The sequence below is a fragment of the Artibeus jamaicensis genome, unplaced genomic scaffold (genome assembly GCF_021234435.1).
Source record: "Artibeus jamaicensis isolate MK-2021 breed Jamaican fruit bat unplaced genomic scaffold, CSHL_Jam_final scaffold_847, whole genome shotgun sequence".
Taxonomy (NCBI): domain Eukaryota; kingdom Metazoa; phylum Chordata; class Mammalia; order Chiroptera; family Phyllostomidae; genus Artibeus; species Artibeus jamaicensis.
In genome coordinates, this window is record NW_026522057.1 from 11,493,309 (window position 1) to 11,519,045 (window position 25,737).

General features: G+C 47.6%; 2 protein-coding genes across 6 annotated transcripts; one reads left to right on the forward strand and one right to left on the reverse strand.

The window, feature by feature from the left end:
- Positions 1 to 344: 344 nt before the first annotated feature.
- Positions 345 to 18,514, reverse strand: TMEM39B (transmembrane protein 39B). 5 transcript variants are annotated; one of them, XM_037149534.2, is made up of 9 exons: positions 18,409 to 18,514; positions 16,480 to 16,606; positions 15,517 to 15,736; positions 14,863 to 14,946; positions 14,414 to 14,568; positions 6,594 to 6,930; positions 5,472 to 5,659; positions 2,481 to 2,601; positions 345 to 783 (listed from the first exon to the last, which is right to left on the reverse strand). In XM_037149534.2, exons 1-9 carry the CDS (start codon positions 18,410 to 18,412, stop codon positions 541 to 543), a joined length of 1,479 nt encoding a protein of 492 aa, XP_037005429.1. In that variant the 5' UTR covers positions 18,413 to 18,514; the 3' UTR covers positions 345 to 540. The 5 variants fall into 5 exon arrangements, with proteins under 5 accessions (XP_037005429.1, XP_053516602.1, XP_037005434.1 ...); XM_053660627.1 differs by lacking the exon at positions 18,409 to 18,514 and adding an exon at positions 17,728 to 17,809; XM_037149539.2 differs by lacking the exons at positions 16,480 to 16,606; positions 18,409 to 18,514 and adding an exon at positions 15,099 to 15,143 and having other exon boundaries at positions 346 to 783; positions 15,517 to 15,600.
- A 6,619-nt stretch (positions 18,515 to 25,133) lies between these two features.
- LOC119052432 (60S ribosomal protein L36-like) lies at positions 25,134 to 25,445 on the forward strand. The gene has a single exon (XM_037149705.2). It carries the CDS (start codon positions 25,134 to 25,136, stop codon positions 25,443 to 25,445), a length of 312 nt encoding a protein of 103 aa, XP_037005600.2.
- Positions 25,446 to 25,737: the final 292 nt, after the last annotated feature.

Genomic DNA, 25,737 nt, shown 5'->3' on the forward strand with positions numbered 1-25,737 from the left:
CTTTGCTGGCCCGGCTGTATCCTAGCTGCGCTATCCCGGGCACGTCACTGAACTTGTTTCCATTGAATGACTAGGAGTGACAGCACCCACCTTCTAGGGTTATCATAAAAGTCAGAGGAAGTCAAGGCCTGTGATACATACACACGAAGCAGCATCTGGCAAACAGCGTGCATTCAGCGCGCAGCAGTTTTCACCGTGACCGTGACTTCTGGTGCCTCATCTCCCCTCCGCTGGAGAAGGTAGAGCCCACAGCCCCAAAGACACATGTCGGGCTTCTGGCCCAGAATCCCAAACCTCTGTACTCTGCCCGACAGGCAGGAAGTGAAAGAAAGAGGACACGGGCTCATTAGGAGTATAAAAATAGGACTTTTTTTCCTCATAATCATATCAATTATCAAAGAAAGAAATGGTATGTAACAAAAATACAAAGCTCTGTGGACTTTTTTTGTATGTCAGTTTTTGTCCCCCCCCCCTCACTCCTCCCTTGCCAACAGCCCCTTCCCAGGTGTCCCCCAGCTGAAGCCTGGGTCGCCTTGGGGCTCAGGAGAACCGGTGGTCCAGGTCCCTCTGGGGGCTGACGGAGTAGGAGTAGGCCTTGCCCAACACTAGGCGGTCCCGCAGCAGCTTGAAGAAGGCGTAGTAGTTGCTGAAGAGGATGAGTGCCAGTGAGATGGTCTGGTGCCACTTTTCAGAAGACATTAAGGAGTATAGCTGGTAGACAATGACAGCACCCTCCAGCAGTAGAAGGATGTTGAGGATCCGCAGGGGTTTGCTGAAAAAGAACTGACCAGAAAACAGTAGGCATGGACCGGAAAGGACGCTCCAGAAACCTGACTCTTTGATGGGCTTGGTGGGCCAGTGAAGGGGACGAGCTCCTGGGGCCCCACGCAGACTGGGGTGGGGAGAGAGACTTCGGAGGGTTGGGCACAGACTTTGCCACCTCTCTGCCTTCGCTTGTGGTATTCCTTCTGTCAAGGTTACTACTTCCCACATAAGTTGCCCTGGCTGGTGTAGCTCAGTGGATTGAGCGCGGGCCTGCGAATCACACAATTGTGGTTCGATTCCCAGTCAGGGCACATGCCTGGGTTGCAGGCCAGTTCCCAGCAGGGGACTCATGAGAGGCAACCATACATTGATATTTATCTCCTTCTCTCCTTCCCTTCCTCTCTAAAAATAATTAAATAAAATCTTTAAAAAAAAAAAAAAAAAGATCCTGTTCAACTTCTGCCTCTCCCGGATCCTGGTCTTGCTTGCTCTCTCAAACTTTTTCTGGTCTAAAATCAACACTTTTTTACACGTGATCCTCCTGGCTACTATAAGACCTGAACGAATCAGAATCTCAAGACACAGGCATGGAAAGTTACTAGAGACTCTACAGCCTGCACTACCCACTACTTCATGTGTAGCCTCACCAGCTAGGCCAGAAGTTTCCAGGGGATATGGAGACACCTCATGCTTAGCTGTTTAGCAGGCACTCAAGGGAAAGTTTCTGATCAATTCAAAAGAGTGATCGACGTCCAGGGGTCCAGATTCCGCAGAAGCCAAGGTACCTAAACTTCAAGAGTTGCTTACAGGATGGGAGAAGTAGCAGGAACCGGGTGCCTAACACACCAGGACGCCAGGCTCAGCTCTGCAACTGACAGGCTCTGGGACCTTGGGCGAGACCTTTCCTGTCTGCGCTTTAGGGTTCTCTACTGTGAAAGAAGAGATCGCCCAGATAGATGATTTCTCGAACTGTGTTTCTTAGAGCACCAGGTTCCAAGGTTGTTATTTTAGGGACAATAGCAGTGGTGAGTGGGAAAGGAAAGGAGGTCCGAGCCTTCCAAACAGAGCAGTGTCATGAGGTCCCGTACACTGGACGTGAGTCTATAACTGGATTGGGCAAAGGGTTTTTTCCCCTAATTTTCTCAGACTTTATTCCGTTTTTTGATTTAATCTTTATTTGCATTTTTCCCCAAGGGCAAAGGATTTGAGCGCAAAATAGGTAAATACAATGGAGCCCACTAGCCTAGGTGATTTTGAGCAGACTTCTTCCCACAGTGTCACTGCCGTCAGTCCCCGAGTTGCCCGGGAAAGCACCTTGAACAAGGTGGGCGCTCTAAGATGGCTGCAGCATCTGAAAATGCGGGGAGCCCTGGCATTTCCCCCCTACACGAGCTTCCAGTACTGATGGATGGAAGGGCGCATGGCGAGTGCTTACCACCCTGCCTGGCGCACAACAGGAATGACGACTGTTATTCCACCACTATGGACCCCTCCTTTTATTGCATCATCTTTCCCGCCTCCACCCAGTGTTTCCAACGACCTGCAGTTACGAAGCGGCTGTTGGTGTGGCGGCCCTTGTTCTGCACTATGCACTGTCTTCCTTTGGATTTGGGAAATACTGAAAATAGCTTTCTTGAATGACATCACCTTCCTGCCCCTATCCTCCTGCCCTGGAGGTCAGGCCCCACCCCTCCTTCCCAGGGGAGGAGACTCACATGGAACCGGAAGTGGGAGACGTCAGAGGGAATGGCCACATTGTAGTGACCCACGGCTTTGTAGACATTCTTGCTGTGCTTCACCAGCACGCCCTGCGGCCACATGCATTCTTCAGTCCACCTGGAGGCACAGCCCAACAATGCCCTTTACTCCCAGCTCACCCGCAAAAGCAGGTGCCAGAAGACTGGGCATGAGAGACTACCGGGGCTCGACTCCCATTTCTATTAGACACAGTAACTTTCCTCTTCTGGGTGTCAGCTGTCTCCTTTGTAAAATGAGGTAAGAATCAGGAGAAATTCCCTGTACTGGGAGTCACCGGGTCCAGGGCTGACAGTAATGACTCAGGGACTGCCAGGAAAATGCTTTTCCCTTTCCAGGGGCACCTTCTTCATCTGGTCTCACCTGTAGCCTCCAACTGGTCCATCATGCAGCTGCCTAAAAGGCCTTAGTAAAATACCAAACTGAGTCTATTTTCTGCTCAAAACCCCCTGAAGGTACTTGGGGTCAAGTCCCCAGTGTGGCCTGGCCTTCTGTGGCTCCCAGCATACAGTCCACACTCACGCCATTCAGAACTGTTTCTAGGACTCAGGTGCACCTTCTGCTTCGTGTTTCTGCACAACTTGCTCCCTCCAACTGGGCTGCACCTCCTGATGCCTTATCCTTTTGGGCAAGCTCTTTGTCATCTTTTATAACTCAGAATCCTTCAGAAAGCCTTCCTCTAACTCCTCACAGAGTTCAGTAGCTTTTAATTCCCCCTGAATCACACTATTTATTTCCCTGTACCCATCACTAGGCCGGGAGCCCTTAGGGATAGGGATGGTGTCCAGTTCATCTCTGTGTTCTCGAAACACGCCACAAGGCCCGGCACACAGGGGCCCCAGTGAGAGTGTGAGCGAGGTGGGAAAGCCAGTGAGCTTTCTTTCAGTGTTTCTGTGAGACCTTCCCAGGAGCTCTGAGGGTGCCAGGCTAGGGGACTGAGAACCACTGTCTGCAAGAAGCTCAAGCTCATGCTCCTGTCTTGTTGATTCATTCATTAAAAAAACAGTTATGCTGCTCTATGCAATAACACGAGTGAACCTCGCAGATAGTATGCTGAATTAAAGAAGCTGGCCCCAAGATTTCACTTATATGAAGCGGCAGAACAGACAAAGAACTGTGGTGAAAGAAAGTGGAAAGGTGGTTGGGAAGGTCACTGGGAAGGGCCATGAGGCGACTGTCTGAGGGGCTGGAAGATGTTCTGTATCTTGATGGGGTGGTTACATGGGTGTATATAGCTTTATCAAAACTCAAAGAATTATACACTTTAAGATTTATACATTTCATTGTATACAAATTTTACCTTAAAAAAAACTATACACAAAAAAATAGAACATATTTGCTGTGGACCTAGTTTATGAGCCAGGTGCTCTGCCAGGGGTGAGGACACGGCTGAGTGCTTGACAGGTAAGGAGCCTAATGTCCAGGAGCTTTTGTCCTGGAGGGTCGGGCAAGTCACTAAGCAAACAGAGTAGAAAGCGTTAGTGCGATGATCCTGGCAGTGTGGGACTGTAGGGGCATCGGGGAGGGGCACTTGAATGGTCAGCAAAGTATACCTGGAGGAAGTCAAGTGCGAAAGAATGAATAGGGATTAATCAGAAAAAGAGAGTTGGGAAGGGCATGGCAGGCAAAACATGTATCATGTGCAAAAGCCTAGACACTAAAATGCATACAGAATTTAGGGATCCAGAGAGGTCTGGCTTGGCTAGAGCAGAGTATGACTTGGGCATGGTGACAGATAAGGCAGAAAAGGCTGGCAGGCCCCAGGTCACCAGGGGAGAAGCGACCTGGCGCTTACGTGCAGACCGTGGTGAGCTATGGACAGGTTTCCCCTCGTATTCACCTATATTCTATCTTTCTATTCCTCCCTCCCTTCAAAGCCCAGAGCTAAGCTGAGCCCCCTTTTGGCCCATTTGGCAGTGCCCATCCCCTTTCCCGGACCACCTGGACGGAGGCTGAGAAGGACCCTGACCGGCACAGAGGAGGCTTGGCCTCTGTGGCCTCTCCTTGCGTCTCTGCTTCCGGGTGGGCCTACCTCTCGAACCTGTCCCAGTGGCTGGCCTCTTCTCTGCCACGCACTGCGCTGGGCTGAAGATTTAGATGTGATACAGAAGTGGCCCCAGCCTTGAGAAGCTTCCAGTGTAATGGGACAATACAGGCAGGAAAATGAGCATAACCTGGGTGAAAAGCACTGTGGTGAAGGGCTGAAGAAATGCTCAGCACCGTGAAGAATGAGCCAGGCTGTGGGAATCCCCAGCAGGGCCACTGGTGCCTCTGCTCTGGGTGCAGCACCATCTTGCAGCCGGGCCTCTTTTATGCCATTCACCCTAACCGTGAACATAGCTGTTGCCCCACCAGACTGTGAATTCAAGAGTCTCATCTCAGTCATTTCCTCCCTGTGTCTTTTCTTCCCTGATTTATCATGTTACCAGACTGATGTTTCTTAGATACACCTTGGAACCAGTCCCTCTACTACTCAAAACCTTCTGTAACTCTCCTCAGCCTGTCGCTCAAAGCCAAACTTCTTTGTCCAATACATAGCACTAGGTATGGTATGGATTAGGGAGAAGTAAATGCCTGCTGAAAATGCAGATGATCTAATGATTGAACGGATGAGTAAGCAGTTGATAGTGGGGGGTGAAGCAATAAATAAATGCATGAGCAAATACACTCAATGAGTGAATGAGTAACGGTTAGTAAGTGAGAGAGTCAATGAGCCTATGAATTTACCGCTTGCCCCGGACCGCCCCCAGTACACTACAAGTTAGCTAAGGACAGGGAGCATGCGCGTCTTGGGCCCTGCTATACCCCACTATGGCCACAAGGTGAGGCATACAAGACACGCTCATAACTGTTTGTTGACTGAAGGAAAGAGCTGCTGAATGAGGAGGTGACTGACTCCAGACATTGGCCAGGAGGGGTGGGGTTGGGCAGAGAAGGGGAGGGCAACTCACGGGTGCTGCAGCACGTTGGAGCACAGCGCTGGGTCCACCTTCTGCCAGCAGCCCAGGTGGGCAGCAGCCTTGTGCAGGAGGTCGCAGTAGCTGGCAGGAAGCAGGTGCTGCATGAGGATCACTGAGGTGCTGATGGATACCAGAAGGAAAAGCTCACAGGACCAGCGCTTGTCATAGTAATGTGTGTTCTGGAGGCAGGAAGAGGTGGCTAAGGCCTGGGTCGCCCACAATGGCCTCACTCCATCCCCCTTCTGTGATCCTATCTGCCTCGAAGACCAGGACAATGCTGGAGAGAACTCAGGGCGACCTGAAACCAAGGATCTAACACCTAACAAAAAAGGTTTCATCATGGGCACGGACCCTTGACCACTACTTAGTTTTCTACTTAAGAGAAACTGTTCCTGCCGCCCACCACTCTGAGCCAGGGCACAAGCTCCAGGGGACAAGCACGGACTCGAGTCCGACAGACAGGAGTTCAAATATTGGTTCTGCTACGTATCAACTACCTAACTGTGGGCAAGTCATTCCACTGCTCCATGGTCTAGTTTCCTCCTCTGTTAAATGAGGATCAAAGTGAGAGGCATCTGCAGGACCGTGATACTCATGAAAGCTCTAGTACACTGTGGGTGCTCAAAAGACTTTAAGTCCTCTCAACCCAAATTATTCAGTGTAGTCCATCACTGTAGAAATGTTTTAGGCCTACGGTCAGCTGGGCAGACTCCTTCCCAGAAGGCCTTATGAGCCACAGAGAGAGCACAGGCCTTTGCAGTCACTCACATGTGGGTGGATCCTGGCTTTTCTACTTAAGGACACTGTGGCACACTTGTGCTAAAACAGCCCCACTGAGTACGGTCACTGCTCTTTGTTATCAACTATTATGAATAACAACGCCATGTCCTCCTCATTGGCTGGGGACCCTGTGCAGGTCACTTCACTTCCTTTCAGTGAGCTCTGTTCTCCCCACTGTAAAATAGAGGCAGCAAGTCATTCCAGTCCTCAAAAGGACATAACAGAATCTCATCAAAAATAGCTGAGTTATTTATGCAGCCAGGTCTCCTGGGGGGCAGGCAGCAGGGTAAGGCCCTGGACAGGCCCCTTCTCACCTTAGGTTGAGCTACTCACTTTCACGAACCAGACAGGCACAAAGGCCACGTAATAGGCACTCAGCATGGAGCTGACCAGCACCTCCTTCATGCGCCAGTTGAAGTCCATCTTGAGGAACTCCACCTCGCTGCGGATGAGGCTGGGCGACAGGCAGCAGGCATGCGTGGGCATGGCGTCGGGGCCGTACAGCTGCCGCGTGTGCTGCTTCCACGTCTCCCTCAGAGTCAGCAGGTAGTCCCGGCTCCGGGCCAGGCCGCTGACAGCCTCCCGGGGACCCATGGAAGCTATGTGGCTGAAGAGATTTGTCTTGCGGATGTCACAGTTCAGCTGCAGGAACGGAATGTACATCCCAAACCTGCTGGGGAGGACGACAGTGAGGGCAGGCCTGCCCAGAGGCCGGGGTCCCGACCGACCCTCAGCCACTGAGGCGATCGATCCTCTTTTCTCCCATGGGCCTGAGCTCTCCTGGCTGTTCTGAGGGAGCATTTGCATTTACCCACCCTTCTATCCATCCACCCTCCCATCCAACAGTCAGCCGTTCGACACACGTGCTAGCACTGCGTGTGTGCCGAGCATCAGGGACAGAGCAGGAAGCAGCAGACAAGTCCGGGCCCTCACAGTCTGCTGCTGACCAACAGCGATTAACGGCTCACAGTCATTGAGCACTACCTCGGTTCCAGACCCTGTACTAAGTCCTTTATGTGAGTTCTAGTTTTCTTCCTCCTAAGAACACTGAGCATTGGGTACTGTTATTTTGTGCCCTTTTCAGATGCAGAAGCTGTAGCTCAGAGGGGTAAAATGGATTCCCAAAGGTTACACAATTAGTAAGGAAGAAATAGTGCAGGGATTCAAACCCAGAATGGTCTGATACCAAAGATCAGGACAGATGCTCAACAAATACTACGACTAATTAATTAATTTAAAAGGCACCACGGAAGAGAGGCGTTAGTTGTGAGTACATATGTCAGAGGCAGCTCTCAGTGTGCAGAGGGCAGTACGGGAACAGGATCTGTGTGCCTGCTACGTGCCACGCACTGAAATGGACCCTTGAACAGTACAAACCCCTTCCTCTGGGCGGTACCCTAAGGTCAGGTCTGGCGCTAATTAGTCGAGGGGTATTTTGAGTCTGGCTGGTATTGTTTGGGAAGAAGGCTAGATGAACCCGTAGCCCAGAGGGTAGGTAATGAAAAAAGTGGGTGAGGGCTGAGTACGGCACATGGGACAGTAGGAGGCCTTTACAAGCATTCCTTATTTAGCTCGGGCCCCTCCATTTCCCACATCCTCAGACCCAGACCCAGAAGGATCCCTGGGCCGCCCCCTAGAAGCTAGGGTCAGTGAGAATGCTACATTTTCTTATCAACAGTAATTTCCTCTTTTCCTGTTTCTGAGGTCCCGAAAAGGGAAATGTGAGTGTCCTTGGGCAACCTGCCTCTGGGTTTTTCCTTTCTGTTCTATAAACCGGGGATGCTACCATTCTCCCTGGGGTAAGATCAAGTAAGACAACTGAGAGGATCTGGTTGAGAGAATAACCTTAGGGGTCAAACAGGCCAGGATTAAAACCCCAGCTCTTCCACTTACTGACTGCTGTGACTGAGGGCAAGTTACTCAACCTCTGTGAGACTCAGTTTCCTTAACTTGCTTTAAGTTACATAGTTTGTATTAATTTCTATGCTCAGCCAGGCATTATGTTAGTGTTTTCATAAATACTCTCTTAATCTTTGCAACAACCCCCAGCATGGTGCTTGGCTCCGAGTATATCAACATGATTTCTTTTTAAATTTTTTATTTATATATTTTAGAGAGAGGGGAAGGGAGGAGAAAGAGAGGGAGAGAAACATCGATAAGCGAGATACACTGATTAGCTACTTCTTGAATGCCTCCAACTGGGGACCTGGCCTGTAACCCAGGCATGTGGCCTGAGTGGGAATCCAACCAGCAACCTTTTGGTTCACAGGCTGGCACTCAATCCACTAAGCCACGCCAGCCATGGCTCAATACAATTTTGTTTAGAAAAGAAACAGGCCAGTGATTCTAAGGGACAGGAAAGAAGAGAGAAATGGGATTCCCAAGACACCCTTCGGGATACCCTGTGGGAATGAGGGAGTGGGGCACCTGCATGAACACACAAGGGATTCAGAGGCAACTGAAGGTCACGGACTTAAAATCTCCCTGGCTCCGCCTCTAAGAACTGCAGATTCAGTTAAATTATGTGGTAACAACAAGCAACTGCTCTGACAGGTCATGAGTTAGAAGCAGCTTCACATGCAAGATGGCCGATTTCCTCCCAGCCTCTCCACCCAAGACATGACAGTAGGAAATAAATCCGTGTCAGCAAAAAGAATGGGGCGGGTTTATCAGTGCACAAGTGATCTTGACAAATTTAGAGAGCAGACAGAAGCACGCTGGCAGACGAGGAGGGAAGCCGTCGTGTAGAGAGCACTGTTGTCCAACAGAACTGTGAGAGTCGCGCGCATAATTTCAAATCTTCTAGCAGCCACATTAAAAGACAGATACAATTAATTTTAAAATATTCTGTTTTACTTAACTCACTATATGTAAAACATTATCACTGCAACATATAATCATTGTTTATGAATAACATGTTGTACTTACTTTATTTTTTCCACTAAGTCTTTAGAACCTGGTGTGTACTTTACACTTACAGCACATCTCAACTCAGATTAGCCTATTTCAAATGTTCAATAACAGGGCGGCTAGAAACTGCTAAACTGGACGGCACAGGTCTAGAACGTGCCGTGAGAGGGCTGTACTGGAGGTAGGAGCTTATCTGCCTGCAGCGACCCAGGAGAGACTGGCTTGAAGCGGGCACATGTGATAGACGGCAGAGAGAGAAGCAGGGCTGAACAAGTGGGATTAAACAAAGACCTGTATTTATATAAAAGAATCGGTTCCTTTCTTCTCTTACATACCTCACACAATGTACCCTGAAGGACTCAAGAAATTGAACAAAGTGTCTAAGAACTGAGGTCGATCCAGGCACCCTAGAGTAAACTCAACCCCCTTTTTCTGGCCCACAGGGGCCCACAGCCTGGTGACTAGTACCTTACTCAACCACCCTAAAGCAAGGTCTGCCGGTCAGTGCGCCCTGCCCACACGCTCACAGCCCCCGGTCAAATCCCCTATTCTTGTGTACAATGGCAGAGGGAGAGAAAATACACTCCAAGCTACTAGGTCCTTCATTCTTGACTATAAGTAGACAACCAAAGAAACCAACTATACTTAGAAAACTAGCAGCATGAAACAGAAAAACTGAGTCAGGTGGAAAGATGAAATTGAGGGAACATTAGAGATTTTAAAAGCAAGAACAGAATGCTAGGAAAAAGAATAATCAGAAAACAAGAAAGAGGCCTTAGAGATGAAAAATATAATTGCTGAAAAAAATCTCCATAAGAAAGCTAGACGATGGAGTTCAGAAAATCTCCCTAAGGCAAAGCAGGAGAAAGAAAGAGTGAAGGGAGAGGGAGAAAGATGAGAATATGAGAGAAAATATAAATGGAACAGATGACCAATCTATGAGGTCTATCAAAGAAATGACAGAAGAAAATTTCCTTGAGGTGAATACCAAAATCTCTCTTGGGAAAAAAAAAATGTTATTTATTTATTTTTAGAGAGAGGGGAAGGGCGAAAGAGAGGGAGAGAAACATTAATCTGTGGTTGCCTCTTGAACACCTCCAACTGGGGTCTGGCCCACAACCTAGGCATGTGCCTTGACTGGGAATTGAACCTGTGACCTTCTGGCTTGCAGGCTGGCACTCAACCTACTGCGCCACACCAGCCAGGGAGAATACCTCAATCTCTTGGTTAACAAAGTCCTAGAGTACTGGTAAGATGAATAAGAAAAACTCCATACCAAACAAATCCTTGTGAAATTTCAAATAATCAAAAGATAAATAGAACATCCCAAAAAGATTCCAGAAAGAAAAAACAAGTCATCTACAAAGTAACTGGAACCAAACTGGCATCAGTCTTTGGAAACTGGGGATGCTAGAGACAATGGACCAATAGCTTCAAAATTCTGAGAATATCAATTTGAATTTAAAAATCTACATTCAGCTGAATCATCAACTGAGCATGAGGGCAGAATAAAGACATTTTTATACATGCAAGGGCTCAAAATGCATGATTCCCACATAACCGCTGTTAAGAAAATTACCTGGTAATGCACTCCAGCAAAATAAAGGAGAAAACCAAGAAAGAGGAAGACATGGGATCCAGGAAGACATGGGATCCAACCCAGGAGGGCAGCGAAGGGAAGTCCCAGGCTGAGCTGTACAGCAGGCCTAGAGAGCAACCACCCCAGACTGGAGCAGGAGGACGGAGGGCTCCAGGACGGATGGCTTTGGGTGGGGGAGGGGGCAATGAACTCCAGGCAACAGGTAGCGTGATTGAGAGGCTGGATAAACTTGAGGATATGTTGAAGGCCCACCATTCTTTTGTCAACAAGAAAAAAGAAAAGCAATTAGAAAATTCAAGACAAATAAAAAGCTGTACAAGAAAGTTACAATCTAAGTATGAAGCAAACTAAGATATGACATGATTTTAAGCAATTGATGGAATGTAAGAGAAGAGAAACCATTAGACCTTGACACTAGAACCTTCTTTTTTAAAGAGGCCCAAGACTATAACTCAGTAACTATAGAGAAGGTACGTCACGTATGCATACTACTTGGCCCTACACCGAATGGTATTTGCACATTCATAGCATCAAGGTAACATTTGTTTTTAATTTTTAGAATTAGCCTTAGACAAAGAATGAAGAACTTAAATGTGCTTATGTACAAGAGTGTGACTGTCAAGCTTAACCATACAAAAGAAGGAGTATGGTTGCCAGGAAGTGAGAGGAAGAAGAGGGGAGAAAAAGTGGATGGGCAGGGTTCCTAACATCTCCTCTTACATAAAGGTGATAAAGATACTGGCTACTGCTGACAGAACAAAATATACAGGCATACACTCATGACTGTAAAAAGATAACCAATAGGAAGCTAAAAGTAGTAAGTTATCAAACACTGCAAACAGCGGGGATGGAAGAGTGAAATAAATCCTTCACCTGTCACGGCATGTGAACTCGTATGTGTACGTATGTACGTACGTGTGTACGTATGAGAGTACGTGGGCGTGCTTGTATATGCAAAGAACATTTGTTTCCAGGATGTGTAAGAAACCAGAAACACTGGTGGCTACCTCTGGGAAGGAAAACTGGGTGGCTGGGAAATAGGAGTCATGGGGAGACTTTCTCATTCATATTTTTATACCTGTTGCATTTTAACTACGTAAGCCTATTATCCCAATTATAAAATCAATACATTTTTGGTCCTCAGTCTGGCACTCAATCCACTGAGCCATACCAGCTAGGGTTTAGAACATTTTAAAAAGGAACAGATAAAGGTATAAGGACACTAGAATTATGGAGGTAACCCAAAAAACACTTAAAACCAGAAAGAGTGACAGACTGCTTTTGAGAAGCAGGGCTAAAACTCTGGTGGGATGGGCTGGAGGCTATTTTTAATTTAAACTTTAGTCTACTGGGGTTCATTATTTATTTAAATATATATATTTTAGATTTTATTTATTTATTTTTTGGAGGGGGGAAGGGATGGAGAAGGAGAGGGAGAGAAACATCAGTGTGTGGGAGAAGGTTGCCTCTTGCACACTCTCAATGGGGGGGCCTGGCCTGCAACCCAGGCATGTGCCCTGACCAGGAATCAAACAGGTGACCTTTGGTTTGCAGGAGGGTACTCAATACACTGAGCCACACCAACTAGGGCTGGTTTTGATTATTTAATGAGGTATGTTGTATTATATTTAAAAAAATTAGAAAATTAAAAAATAAAGCAAAATATGAACACTGGATGATGTCTGCATCCAAGGGGAATGAACTTATTAGAGAGTAACCAGAAAGGGTCAGATAAAGAGGACTGTTGACAGTTTTAATCAGCACAACCCTTCTGGAGGGCCATTTGCTAATATCAATCAAAAATGTATATGGAGCCCTGGCAGGTGTGGCTCAGTGGATTCGGCACCAGCCTGCAAACAGATTCGATTCCCGGCCAGGGCACATGCCTGGGTTGTGGGCCAGGTCCCCAGAGGAAGCGTGTGAGAGTCAAAAGACTGATGTACATTTTGTGCATCAGTGTTTGTCTCCTTTTTCCCTCTCTAAAAAATAAATAAAATATTTTTTAAAAATGTAAATGGACATAACTTTTGGTGCAGAAATTCTACTTCTGGGAATGTGCTTTACAGAAACATTGGACCAGTGTGCAAAAGTGTATGCAGAAGAATGTTCCCTGCCCTCACTGTTTCAAATAGGGAGAAGCTAGGAACAACTCAAAAATCTACCAATAGAAGACAAAACAAATTCTGAAAAATCTATACAATGGAATATTATGAGGCCATTAAAAAAACGTGAGGCAGGCCCTCATCTATTACCGTGGAAACAGCAAAGTTATCTGATACTGAAAAAAAATGTAATAAACCGTACCATATCATGCACAGTATAATCCCATTTTTGTTTTCAGAGAAGTGTACCCGTGTATTCTTGCACAAAAAATACATGGAAGGGCCCTGGCCAGTGCTGCTCGGTTGGAGCACCACCCCGTACACCAGAGGGCTGCAGGTGTGATCTCTGGTCTGGGCACATGCCTGGGTTGGGAGTTTCGTTCCCTGGTCAGGGCGCAGACAAGAGGCAACCAACTGACGTTTCTCTCCCTCTCTCCCTCCCTCCCGTCCCTCTCTAAAATCAATAAGCACGTCCTCTGGCGAGGATTAAAGAAAAATGTTCCATTAAAAAAGAAAACACAGAAGATTACGGTGCAAGTCGTGGTTTCCTGGGGGACTGAGACTATGTGGACTTTTATTTTCTGTGTTAGAAGCACCTATGAAGTTCAATGTTTTTATATGATATGTGTCATTCTTCTAATTAAAAACGGAGGGCTCCCTTAGTCTCTCCCTCTCTCCCTCCCTCAATATAATATTAAAAAAAACAAAAAAAAAAAACGAGATATAACTGAACAGTGGTGGTGCTCCTTCCACGGCTGCCCTGTTGGCCAAGCCGGGCAGAGAGGGAGGAGTGTCCAGCTCTGAAGTTCCCAGGGAACAGGGCTGGTCCAACCTGGGGAAGCTCATAAACCAGAAAAGCTCAGTGGTTGGGAAATAACTGCTAATGCCCGGGCAGCCAGGAGGCCGCCTCAGGAACAGCCACAGTGGACACCTTGTCAAAGTCCTCCCCAGTTCCAGGTCAGAAAGGGACAGTTCTGGGCTCCCCTCAGATACGACCTCTCCATCCTCAACAACCTGGGTTCTGGCAAGATAGGGAGTGAGTGACCAAAACAGACACGAAGACAGACACAGACACCTGTACGTGCAAATACACACGTGTGCTTCATGCAGAGACACCCACAGAAAACATGCATACACACAGGTGCCTGCATGCACACAGATCCACGGGAGGCACCAGGAGCTTCCATAAATACTGGCACACATGGAGACAGAGAACCAGAGAGAAGGCAGGGATGAGAGATGGAGACGAAGTGCGTGCACTCTCCCTCAGGGACCTTCCTTTGGGACATATGCTCAGATCTGCGCCCCATTCCGACCTCCCCGTTGGTGGCACCTTGGGTAAGTTATGCCACCTGTTTCTGCTCCTGCAAAAGGTGACTAATCACTCCGATCTCAGGGGGATACTGTCGGACAATGTGAGAGGCACTGTTGTTGCCCTGCCTGTGAGTCTCCTAGGTGTGGGTCCTGGTGACCCGGCTACATGCAGGACAAAGGTCAGAGCCAGGTACCAGGCAGTGAGGGGTGAAGTGAGGGGTACTCACGGATAGCAGAGGAACAGGAGGTTCAGGAAGGAGTAGGTCCTGAAGAGGTGGATGAGGGAGCGGCACAGACTCCAGCCTGTTGCCGTGAGAACGGTGAAGCGGGTGAGGAACAGCAGGATGGAACGAAAGAGGGAGACCTTCCCCCTCTGAGAAGCCTGGGTCAGGGTGAGATAGGACAGGATGGAGCCTTGGATGAAGGCCATGGAGGTTCCCAGCACGACCTGTGACCCCACCCGGGGAAACACGGGGCAGCAGGCTAGGCAGAACCTGGCAAGGTGAGTCCTCGATACCCAGTGAGCTCCAACACCTGAAGGGATGAGTAGTGTTCTTCAACCAAGTCCGAAGGGAGCCCCAGGGAAATGCCTCAGGGTTGAAGGGCTCCGTGTGTCCCCTTGGTACCCCCAGGGGAACGGGAGTCCCAAAGTCCCCAGCCTCTAGGACCCAATCACCTCCTTCACGATGGACCCAATGAAGCGGCGGCCCAGAACGATGGTGGTCACCATCAGCAAGTTGAAGTCGATCAGGTGGAAATTCTGTCGGGGGCAGAGGCTGGGGGTCACGTGGGCCCCCTGCCCATATACAAGCTATTCTCATACCCACCTCCCCCTGCCCAGTCCTCTCCATAGGGACTGTCCCCACTCTCTGACCTTCATAGGCCTCCAGCTGAGTCAGGACAGGAAATTACCTAGAGGAGTAGAACAGGACCCAGAGGAGGGAAGTGGGAACGTCCCTGGAGATAAGAGAGCGTTGTGTGAGCCCTCTTGCTCTGATCACCCATGCCCCTGCCCCTGAGCCTCTCTTTCTGCACGGAGAGCTTTCCACTCCTTGAAACACTCGTGTGTACCTGTGGTTCATCTCCCCCACAGGACTTAAGAAGGTACTGCTTTAGGCAAAATGAGATTCATCTCTGTTACTCTTATAATGCCTAGTGTGCCGAGCACACAGGGGTCGAGTATTCAGGAGTCAACAGTTTCCTGTTCCTTCTATATGTCCCTTGTCCTGCATGAGGCCAAGTGTACAGGGTGCTAGATGAGCTATGTTAAACTGAAACCAGACACCACTCACTCGCGCACACACACAGCTGGTCCTAGCTGGGCACCTACCAGGGAGGTGTGGGAGGGCGGGTGGGAGGGTGGGTACCACCACACTGTCTTGTAGATGTTGATGTAGTGAACGAAGAGAGCTACAAGCTGGCAGAAGAAGAGCTGCAACTCAAACAGAATGCTGGCTTGGACTGGCAGCTCGGGGATCTTGCAGTGTTGCAGCGGCACGACCGTCTGGGTGGCCAGTGGGGGGCTGGAGAGACCTGGCCCAGAACTGCTCCTGGGGATAGAAAGGGAAAACATCAGGAGCTGACCTGAGAACCCTACCAAGAAGGGCTCTGGGACACAGGATTATGGGGTAGGATCAGAATAGCAATTCATGCCCTGGCTGGTGTAGCTCAGTGGATTGAACACAGGCCTGCAAACCAAACGATCACAGTTTGATTCCCAGTCAGGGCACATGCCTGGGTTGCAGGTCAGTTCCCAGCAGGGGATACGTGAGAGGCACCATACATCTATATTTCTCTCCCTCTCTCCTTCCCTTTCCCTCTAAAGAGAAATAAATAAAAAATCTTACAACAAAACAAAAAAAAAAAGGAAAAAAGAAAAGCAATTCATGGCAAGAATGGAGTCCCTAACTGCCTGTCACACAAAGGAGTCAACAGCCTTTTTCTATTCCTAATCTCATTCGGGCTTCTGAACATTCCCCAGGAAGAAAAGAATTTTTAGGTCAATTTTACAGATGAGGAAAAGGAGGCCCAAAGAGGGGAGACACCCAACCAAGGCATCAGCAAATCAGCAGCAAAACTATAACCAGAATCCAGGCCTTTGGGATTCACTATGTCCTGCCGAAGCTGTCCAAACAACCATCCTCTGAGTTTTCTCTGTTGCTCACTGCCTTCTGAGCCCCTACCTGGAATGTGAGGTATCACATCCTGAAGCCCAATCAGGGACAGCTTAGTCCGTACTGCCCCCATGAGCCTGTGGTGAGAGACAAGAGACAGAGACAGAGAGCTGATTTACCTGGTACGGGAACGGACACTAGTGACTGATGTGCTGGAAGCGTGGCCCCCGCCAGAGCCCCCAGAGGATCCTGGCTCACAGAGTGGATTTCGACAGTAGGATGTCCTGTTGGGACCTCTTCGTCCTCCTGTGGGGCTCAACATAAGGTAGATGGTCAAGCGAGAGGGCATAGGTCAAGGGTACCACCAATGATCCTGGCTACATTACCTGGTGTCTCACCCTACCATTTAATCACAGAGACCAATGGTCTCTTCCCTGCCTACCTCTTCAATTTCATACACTATTTTCTGTCTCACCCCCATGCTTCAGTCATGCTAGCCTTTCTCTCCTTGAGTAAATCAAGCTTGTTGCTTCCTCTCGTACTTGCTGCACCCTCTGTCTGGAGAGCCCCTCCCTGATTGCCATTTTTGAAGTATCTGTTTCCCCCCAGAGAAGTCACTCTTAGAATTTACCTTAGTTATTTGTTAACATATTTATTGTCTGTCTTACCCACTAGTATGGAAGGTCAGTGAGGTCACCAAACTTACGTCTTTTTCTGTTGTATTGCCTACCCCTACCACAGTGTCCAGCATTAAGTCAAAGCCCAGTAAGAGTATGTTAATGAGTGAATAAAACCAACAGGGTAGGTTTTCCACAGAGGAGGAAACTGAGTTTATACTGTGTCTGGGTCCTGTGCTCTTAGGTCTGGTGTACGTTGCCCCATTAGGATACTACACAGTTTCTATAGGCTTACAATTCTAGGCACTCTTGAAGCTTTTTCCTCGAGGACTGGAGATCCAGTTCAAGGGGCATCCTGGTGTCTTATGGTCAGGACTCAGGGCCCCCAGCACAGAGTTAGGGATGTGGACTTCGGGAGAATTGTGTGGTTGTGGACCGAAAATTTGGACCCACAATCTGTTACTCTAGCTTTAGCAGTCTAGCCCAAGCTCCTAGGCACCATCCTGCTTATAAGTCCTACGTCAGCTCTAGTTAAGGTTATAGCCTCTTCATTCATACTCCTACAGGGCAATACAGCAGCCTACACAACACACTCCCTTAGCCCTAGTTCCTCAGTTTGGAAGCTTTTCCACAAGTTTCCACAGAGCACTCGTCCACGAACTCTGCCCCAACCAGCCCCTAGCCCAGATCAGTTTACACACTATTATACTTGATTTAGAAAAATCCAGCCCTAACTGGTGTAGCTCAGTGGATTGAGCGCGGGCCTGCGAACCAGACAATAGCGGTTCCATTCCCAGCCAGGGCACATACCCGGTTGCAGGCCCAGTTCCCTGCAGGCCAGTTCCCAGCAGGGGACGCACGAAAGGCAACCATACATTGATGTTTCTCTCCCTCTCTCCTTCCCTTCCCCTCTAAAGATAAATAAATTAAAAATAATAATAATAATAATAATAAAAATCCCACACAAGCACCAAGCACCCACAGCCCAAAAGCTCTGCCCACATTTACTCTCCTCTGTTTAGAAGCTCTGCACCCTCAGCCCAGAAGTCCCGCCTACACACAATTGTCAGTCCAGAAAACCCGCCTACAAGCCAATAAAAGCTCTGTCTGTCCAGAAGCCCCGGCTCCAGAACGGGATCCCTTAATCTGTAAGGTCCCCTTTCTGTCCCACCACTGCCAGTTTAAAGCCCCTACAGCTAAGATCGCCCCCGCCCCTAGCATTAAGGCCCCGCCCCCCGTAGGCCCCGCCCCCAAGCCTAGCCCCGTCCTCACCAAAGCCCAATCCCCCACAAGCCCCCTCATTTTAGAACTCCCGCCCATCACCTAAGGGTCCCGCCCCAACAAAACGATAGGAGGGGGCGGGGTCCCTCTGCGCCAGCGCCCCCTCCCCCTCCCCTCCCAGAGGTCCTGTCCGCGTTTGGGAGCAATTACCAATTTAGCCATCCCAATCCCCGCGCCCGCCCGTCCGGGGCCAGGACCCGCACTGCTTACCCATCTCCTCCCCCCCGGCGCTCTCCGCTTCGCCGCCGCAGCTCCTGCGGGCAATATGTCGGAGGCGACGGCGGCCGGGAGAGGACCAACCGCCGCAACCCAGTCCCAGTGTATCTGCCGCGCGCTCCCGCCCTGCCGCTAAATTTGCATACAAGGCGGGCTAGAGCACGGGGGCGCGCTTCTTAAAGAGGCCGTTTGGACAAAGGCGGGGCCAGCGCGGTCTTTGTCTCACAGTCCCCCACGCCCTTCCTGAAGCTGCTGCTGAAGAAACCTGAGAGGCTGGGAAACCCACGTCCTGATCTTCCGCGCGTCCCTTCTCCCAGCATCTCCTCAGGCCCGCGGGAGAAGGCTGGAAGACGCCTCTCATCTCAGTTCCTACCTGAGATGGACTGTATCCTTGAGTGGCCCACAGGCTCCTAAAACTCAACACCTTCCAAATTTGGCTGTCACCTTTCTCTTCGGCTTTATTGCACTTTGGTCCATCCCAGTCAAAACCTGGGAGTTATCTCCCCATTTCCTTCGGCCCCCATCTCATCTTTCCCCTAGTCGTACCGACCCCAAGATCCAAATATTTCTCACATCTGACCCTACTCTGCCACCACCTGTTCAAATCCTAATTCCGCCAGTTCCCAGCCTTGAAATACTGTTTCTTGCCCTTTACAGTGAGGCTGGTAATATTCGTTATGTCTTGGGGAGGATTAAATGAGATCATGCATGTAGAACAGAGTCTGTTTTATACATGTTAGCCATCATTATTATGATGATATATAGCAAGCAGTAACAGAGGAAGCGCTCAATAAATGAGGTACTACTAATTGTTATGGTTTCTTCCCTCATAAGAATTATAAGCTGTGTTAATCACCTTACATTAGTAAATTCTGTAGTATGTTAGAAGGGAATGATTGCTGTGGAGGAAATAGGAAAGGGGGTTGGGTGGCAGGTCGCCATTATATATGGAGAAATCAGAGTAGGCTTCACTGAGGTGACTTTTGAGCAAACAGTTGAAGGAAACAAGTGAATCAGTCATGCAGATATTTGGAGAAAGGGGGCCTTGCAGCCGGAGGAAATCAGTGGAAAGGCCCTAAGGCACAAGCTTGCATGCCAGATGTGTTGAAGAAACACCAAGGATCCCTGCCTGGTGTGGCTTGGTGGACTGGGCGTGACCTGTGAACCTAAAGGCCATGGGATCGATTCCTGGTCAGGGCACATGCCTGGGCTGCAGGGCCAAGTCCTCGCTGGTGGTGTGCAAGAGGCAACCACACATTGATGTTTCTCTCCTTCCCTTCCCCTTTCTCTTATTAAAAATAAATAAATAAAATCTTTAAAAAATTGAAAAACAAGTAATTTATTTAAAAAATAAATAAAACCAGCCCTGGAGTGGCTCAGGGGATTGAGTGCTGGCCTGTGAACCAAAGGGTTGCTGGTTTGATTCCCCAGCAGGGCACATGCCTGGGTTGCAGGCCAGGTTCCCAGTAGGGGGCCATGAAAGGCAACCACACATTGATGCTTCCCTCTCTCCTTTCCTTCCCCTCTCTCTAAAAATAAATAAAATCTTTTTAAAAAGTAAATAAAATCTAAAAAATAAAAATAAAAAGATGTAATTTAGTTAAACAAAGAACTCCCCAATCTAGCATAACTTCATGTCTCAAAAAAAAGAAAGAAAAGAAACAGCAAGAAGACTGAAATGGCTTGGATAGAATGAGAGAGGATGGACCATATAGGATTGTGTGGCTTTATTCTAAGGAAGATGGGGAGCAGTTGGAAGGTTTGAACTTCCATTTTTAAAGACTCACTGTGGCCCTGGCTGGTGTGGCTCAGTGGATTGAGTTTCAGCCTGTGAACCAAGAGACCGATGGTTCAATTCCCGGCAGGGGCACATGCCTGGGTTGCCCTGCCAGGTCCCCAGCTGAGGTGCACACGAGGCAATCAATCAATCTATGTTTCTCTCACACATGACCATGTTTCTCATCTCATCCTCTTTTTCTCCCTCCATTCCCTTCTCTCTATACATAAATGAATAAATAAAATATTTTAAAAATAAATAAAAAATAAAGACTCACTGTGACCTGAGATAAGAATGTAGGGGCACAAGGTTGGAAACAAAACCAGACACGAGGCTCTGGCTGGTGTAGCTCAGTGAATTAAATGCAGGCCTGCCAACCAAAGGATCGTGGTTTGATTCCCAGTCAGGGCACATGCCTGGCTTGCAGGCCAGTTCCCAGCAGGGGACGCACGAGAGGCAACCATACATTGATATTTTTCTCCCTCTCTCCTTCCCTTCCCCTCTAAAGATAAATAAAAAACAGACGACCCTATGGCAATGACCTTAGGAAGAGATGTTAATGAGTGGTACCAGATTCAGTGAAATGATAAGACATGACTGGATTTTGGATTTGAAGTGAAAGTCAACAGGATTTGTTGACAGATATGTGGAAGAGAAGATAAAAGATTACTCCAAGGTTTTTAGTTTAGGCAAACGAAAATATGGAGTTTAATTCCACACATACACATCTGTTCTAGATTTTACACCAAGTCAGGGCCCCCCTTCTAGGGAAAAAAAAAAAAGGCCTGGAAGTGGTGGGGGCTGGGGAGAGGGAGGAGAATGACCACAAAACAAAGCAGAGTAGAAACCAGGGCAGAAATTTTTTTTTCTCAGCTAAAGAAATTCTGGTAGAAGAAGAACTGGTTCTGGTCCCTTTAGAGTTTGAACTGTAGCTCATTAATTTCTGAATCCTCAAAGCATAATACTACCTGGCATATGATAGGCATTCAAAGTAAGTTTTAATTCAGTTGAATTGAGATAATGGCAAGCTAACTCTTGAAAGGAAGGCTAATTGGGGAGGGAAGCTAAATGGTTTTAGAAATATTGTATAGAAGCCTGAGGACAAGCCATACCCGGGAACTCATTTTAACTCAGGCCAATAAACTTTATTGAGCAGCTAATATATCATGGACACTAGGGATACAGAGCTACATGCCCCTTATTACTGAAGGAGACAAAGAGAAGAATCATTTTATGGTATGGTGACATTATCAGTATGTATCAAGTTCAGGAGTGGATGGAAGGTGACTAACTCTGACAGTGGTGGTAGGCAAGAGGTGGCTTTGTGGGAGATGAAATCAGAGCTGGTTTCTGAGAGATGAAGAGGAGTCTGCCTGTTACACTCCTATGGGAGGAAGCAATAGCTTGAGTCTGGTAACTGTCTTACTGGAGGTGGTGGCAGAGGAATGCCTTGCTCTGCATTTATTATGTGGAAGGTGCTGGACGTTGTGCATGGTGAATCCTCTGAAAATATTTGCCAAATGGATTTTAGGACATTTATACCACCCAGGGTAAGAGTTCCCTCAAACGAACTGTTATGCATGTGACCCATTGCCTGTGGCTTTTGCCTGACCTTGTACAGGTTGACTATTGGTTTTGCCTGCCCAGCATCTGTTTATTCTGTCTTCTGGTAAGAACACTGATTTTCCCTTGGGGACTACTCCTCCTTCCACTCAGTTCCTGCGGTTTTGTGCAGATGCCTCACTGAGAGGTTCCAGTGTGGGTAGATGGCCCCGGCCTGGTGAATTACAATGTTCCATCCCTGCCACCCACCCCTGTGACAGTGACTGGTTGCAGGAAGGTGGGGAGGGCGTGGCAGTGACCCGCTGCAGGCCAAATGAGATGCAATTCTAGGATCTTTGCTAGAATTATTGGGAAATAATTTTAACTTCTGGAATGGCTAAGCAAATAGGATGTAAGCGTGGAACTCTTGGTGGGTATCTTGCTACTTTCAGGGAGAACTTAACAGACAATGAAGGAAACACAACCATATCTGAAGTCTGTGGACTTTTCTATTCAAAAAGCCAGTTTGTGTTTGATGTCTGACAACCGCATCTGAAACCTTCCAGAATATACACTTCTATCAGTCTCTAGCATAAATATCAGGGTCTAGTCTTTTCGTACAGGCCCTCTGGGGAAAATAATTGTGAGATGGCAGGATGTTGGTTAGGTTCTGTTCTCCAAACCTGAGGCCAGTCATCTCAGCTGTTTCCTGACCTTGAAGCCCTCATTTCCCTTCCCTGTGTCTTCATTTCCTGATAACTTGCTCTCTATTGGCTCTTCCAGGAGACTGAAATTTTGAGGAAATGCCACTGGCTCTAGGCCAGTTCTGTGTCATTGGGTGTCAGGAGTTAGACTCTCTTCCTTGGTCATGTTATTCTGGGGCCAAGGCTGGCATGTCTGTCCTCTAGATCAGTAGTTTTCAACCTGGAATATGCAGGCCTTTGGTGGTACACAGCGGGGGTGCTGAAACCACAGGGCAAAACACAATACTGCTTTCTGGAGTGCCAGTTTAATTCATGGAAACGTAAGGCAATATTTTCTTTTTTTTTAAAAAAATATTTTATTTATTTATTTATCTTTAGAGGGGAAGGGAAGGGAGAGGGAGAGAAATATCAATGTACGGTTGCCTCTCATGCATCCTCTGCTGGGAACTGGCCTGCAACCCAGGCATGTGCCCTGACTGGGAATCGAACCGTGATACTCTGGTTCACAGACCTGCGCTCGATCCACTGAGCTATACCAGCCAGGGCGTAAGGCAATATTTTCAATATCAAAATGTAATTATTCAGAGGACCCTCTCTGAGCCAGACTTAAATGAATTCAAATCCTGGTTCTACCGCTTACTAGTTGCATGACCTTAGGATTACTTAACCTCTCTGTGCCTCAGTTTCCCCAAACTAGGAAGGTAGTATCAATACCTATCTTATGAGATTACAGTAAAAATTAAGTTAGTCTGTGTAAAGGACTTAGAACAGTATCTGAGGCACAATAAGTACCATTCAAGCATTAACTATTATTGTGAAAACATGGATATATTATGAAGTGCAAAGAAAACTAGTGTAATTTTAAGGTCCAAGACTTTGAAGAAATGTCACCTGCAGCTCTGACCCAGCTGTGCAGGGATTGGCTCTCACTTTCTTCTGCCAGCAAGAGTAGTTACATCTGTGGGGAAAAGGGAAACCCTGTGCACTGCTGGTGGGAATGTAAATTAGAGCAACTACTGTGCAAAACAGTTTGGAGGCTCTTCGAAAAAATTAAAAATAGAGTGATCCAGCAATTCATCCTTGTGTATTTATCCAAACATGAAAACAGTCATTTGAAAAGATATAGGCACCCTTATGTTCACTGCAGCATTGTTTACAACAGCCAAGGTATGGAACAACCTTGAGTTGTCTGTTGATACAGGAATGGGCAGAGATGGTGTGATATACAGTGGCATATCACTCAGCCATTAAAAAGAACAAAATCTTGCCATTTGCAACATGGATGGGCCTAGAGGGTAATGTACTAAATGAAATTAGACAGAGAAACAGACAAATACTGTAGGATTTCATTTATAAATGGAATCTAAACTGCAAGAGAAATGAACAAAATAGAAACAGACTTGCCCTGGCTGGTGTGGCTCAGTGGATTGAGCACTGGCCTGTGAACCAAAGGGTCACTTGTTTGATCCTCAGTCAGGGCACATGCCTGGGTTGCGGGCCATGTCCCCAGTGGGGGAGGGTGGCAAGAGGCAACCACACATTGTTTCTCTCCCTTCCCTTCCCTAAATAAATAAATAAACACATAAATAAATAAATAAAATTTAAAAAATAGAAGCAGACTTCATAGAGAACAAAATGATGGTTGCCAGAGGGGAGTAGGGGGATGAGTGGGGGGAATGGTGAAGGGGAATGACATACAAATTCCAATCATAAAATAATTAAATTACAGGGATGTGATGTGCAGCATAAGACTATAGTCAATAACATAATAACTTTGTGTTGTGATAGATTGTTACTAAGCTCAATGTAATCATTTTGAGGTATTTAAATGTTGACTCACTCAGTATGTGGTACACCTGAAACTAATACTGTATGTCAACTATATTCTTTTTTAATCCTCACCTGAGGACATGCTTATTGATTCGAGAGACAGAGAAGGGAGAGAGAAACCTCGATGGGAGGAAGAAACATCGATTGGCTGCCTCCAGATCACATGCTCTGGCCAGGGATCGTACCTTCAACCATCTGGTGCACAGCACGATGCTCCCATTGACTGAGCCACTTGTCCTGGGCTATCAACTACATTCTTTAAAGAATACTTACATCGGAGTTTTACTACGAGAGCCTGCAAGAGATAATCCAGGTGAATTCCTGTCCTTCTAATTTCTGGGACCATGCTCACTTCATGTATACCTCAGTCTCCCCTCCCAAATCCTAGGCCCCACCCACCCCTTGTCATCCAGACATTTGCCTTCCATGTTTTATATGTGCTTATTACAAAGACAATACATGAAAGCTTAAAAAAATAACAATTTCTTCAGTTTTTCAAATAGAGGATTTTGTTAGGTAATGTCTTGGTGGGGGGAAGCAGTGAACATGGAAGGAACAGCATGAGCAAAGGTCCAGAGGTCATGTTCCAAAAGAGCAAGTCCATTTTGGCTTGAGAGTAACTGAAGATGAAGCTGGAAAAATAGGTTAAGTTTATATCATTTGGGGATCTTGACTGTTACGTACATTAAAGAGTTTGAAGTTGGTTTCAACTACCTAAGCTTGTTTCATCTGTAAAATGAGGGTAATTTCTACCTCATTGAATTGCTGCGAGGATTAATGACAAAGAGAAGCAAAGAGATGGTTGGAACATCCTATATAAAAATGGGAGAGTTCCGAGTGGTGTCAACCCTTCCCCCACAGCAGCCATGGCTCTCTGCTACCCCACGGCTGTGGGCATCCACAAGGACCACAAAGTGACAAAGAACGTGAGCAAGCCGAGGTACAGCTGCCACCGTGGGCACCTCACCCAGCACACCAAATTCGTGCGGGACATAATCTCAGAGGTGTGTGGCTTTGTCCCCTATGAGTGGCGTGCCATGGAGCTGCTCAAGGTCTCTGACAAGTGGGTCCTGAAATTCATCAAGAAAAGGGTGGGGACAGACATCCATGCCAAGAGGAAGAGAGAGGAGCTGAGCGATGTCCTTGCAGTCATGAGGAAGGCAGCAGCCAAGGACTGAACCCCATGCCCTCCGTGTAACAAAACCTGTTCAGGGGAAAAAAACCCCACAACGGAATGGCCCCGACTGGTGTGGCTGAGTGGGTTGAGCATCACCCTGCAAACTGAGGTCACCAGTTGGATTCCTGGTCAGGGCACGTGCCTGAGTTGTGGGCCAGGTCTCAGTTAGGGCATGTGAGTTAGGGCATTGAGAGAGGCAAACGACTGATGTGTCTCTCCCTTTCTTTCTTTTTCCCTTCCTCTCTCTAAAGAAAAATAAACATCTTTAAGAGAAAAAGAGAAACGTAATGACT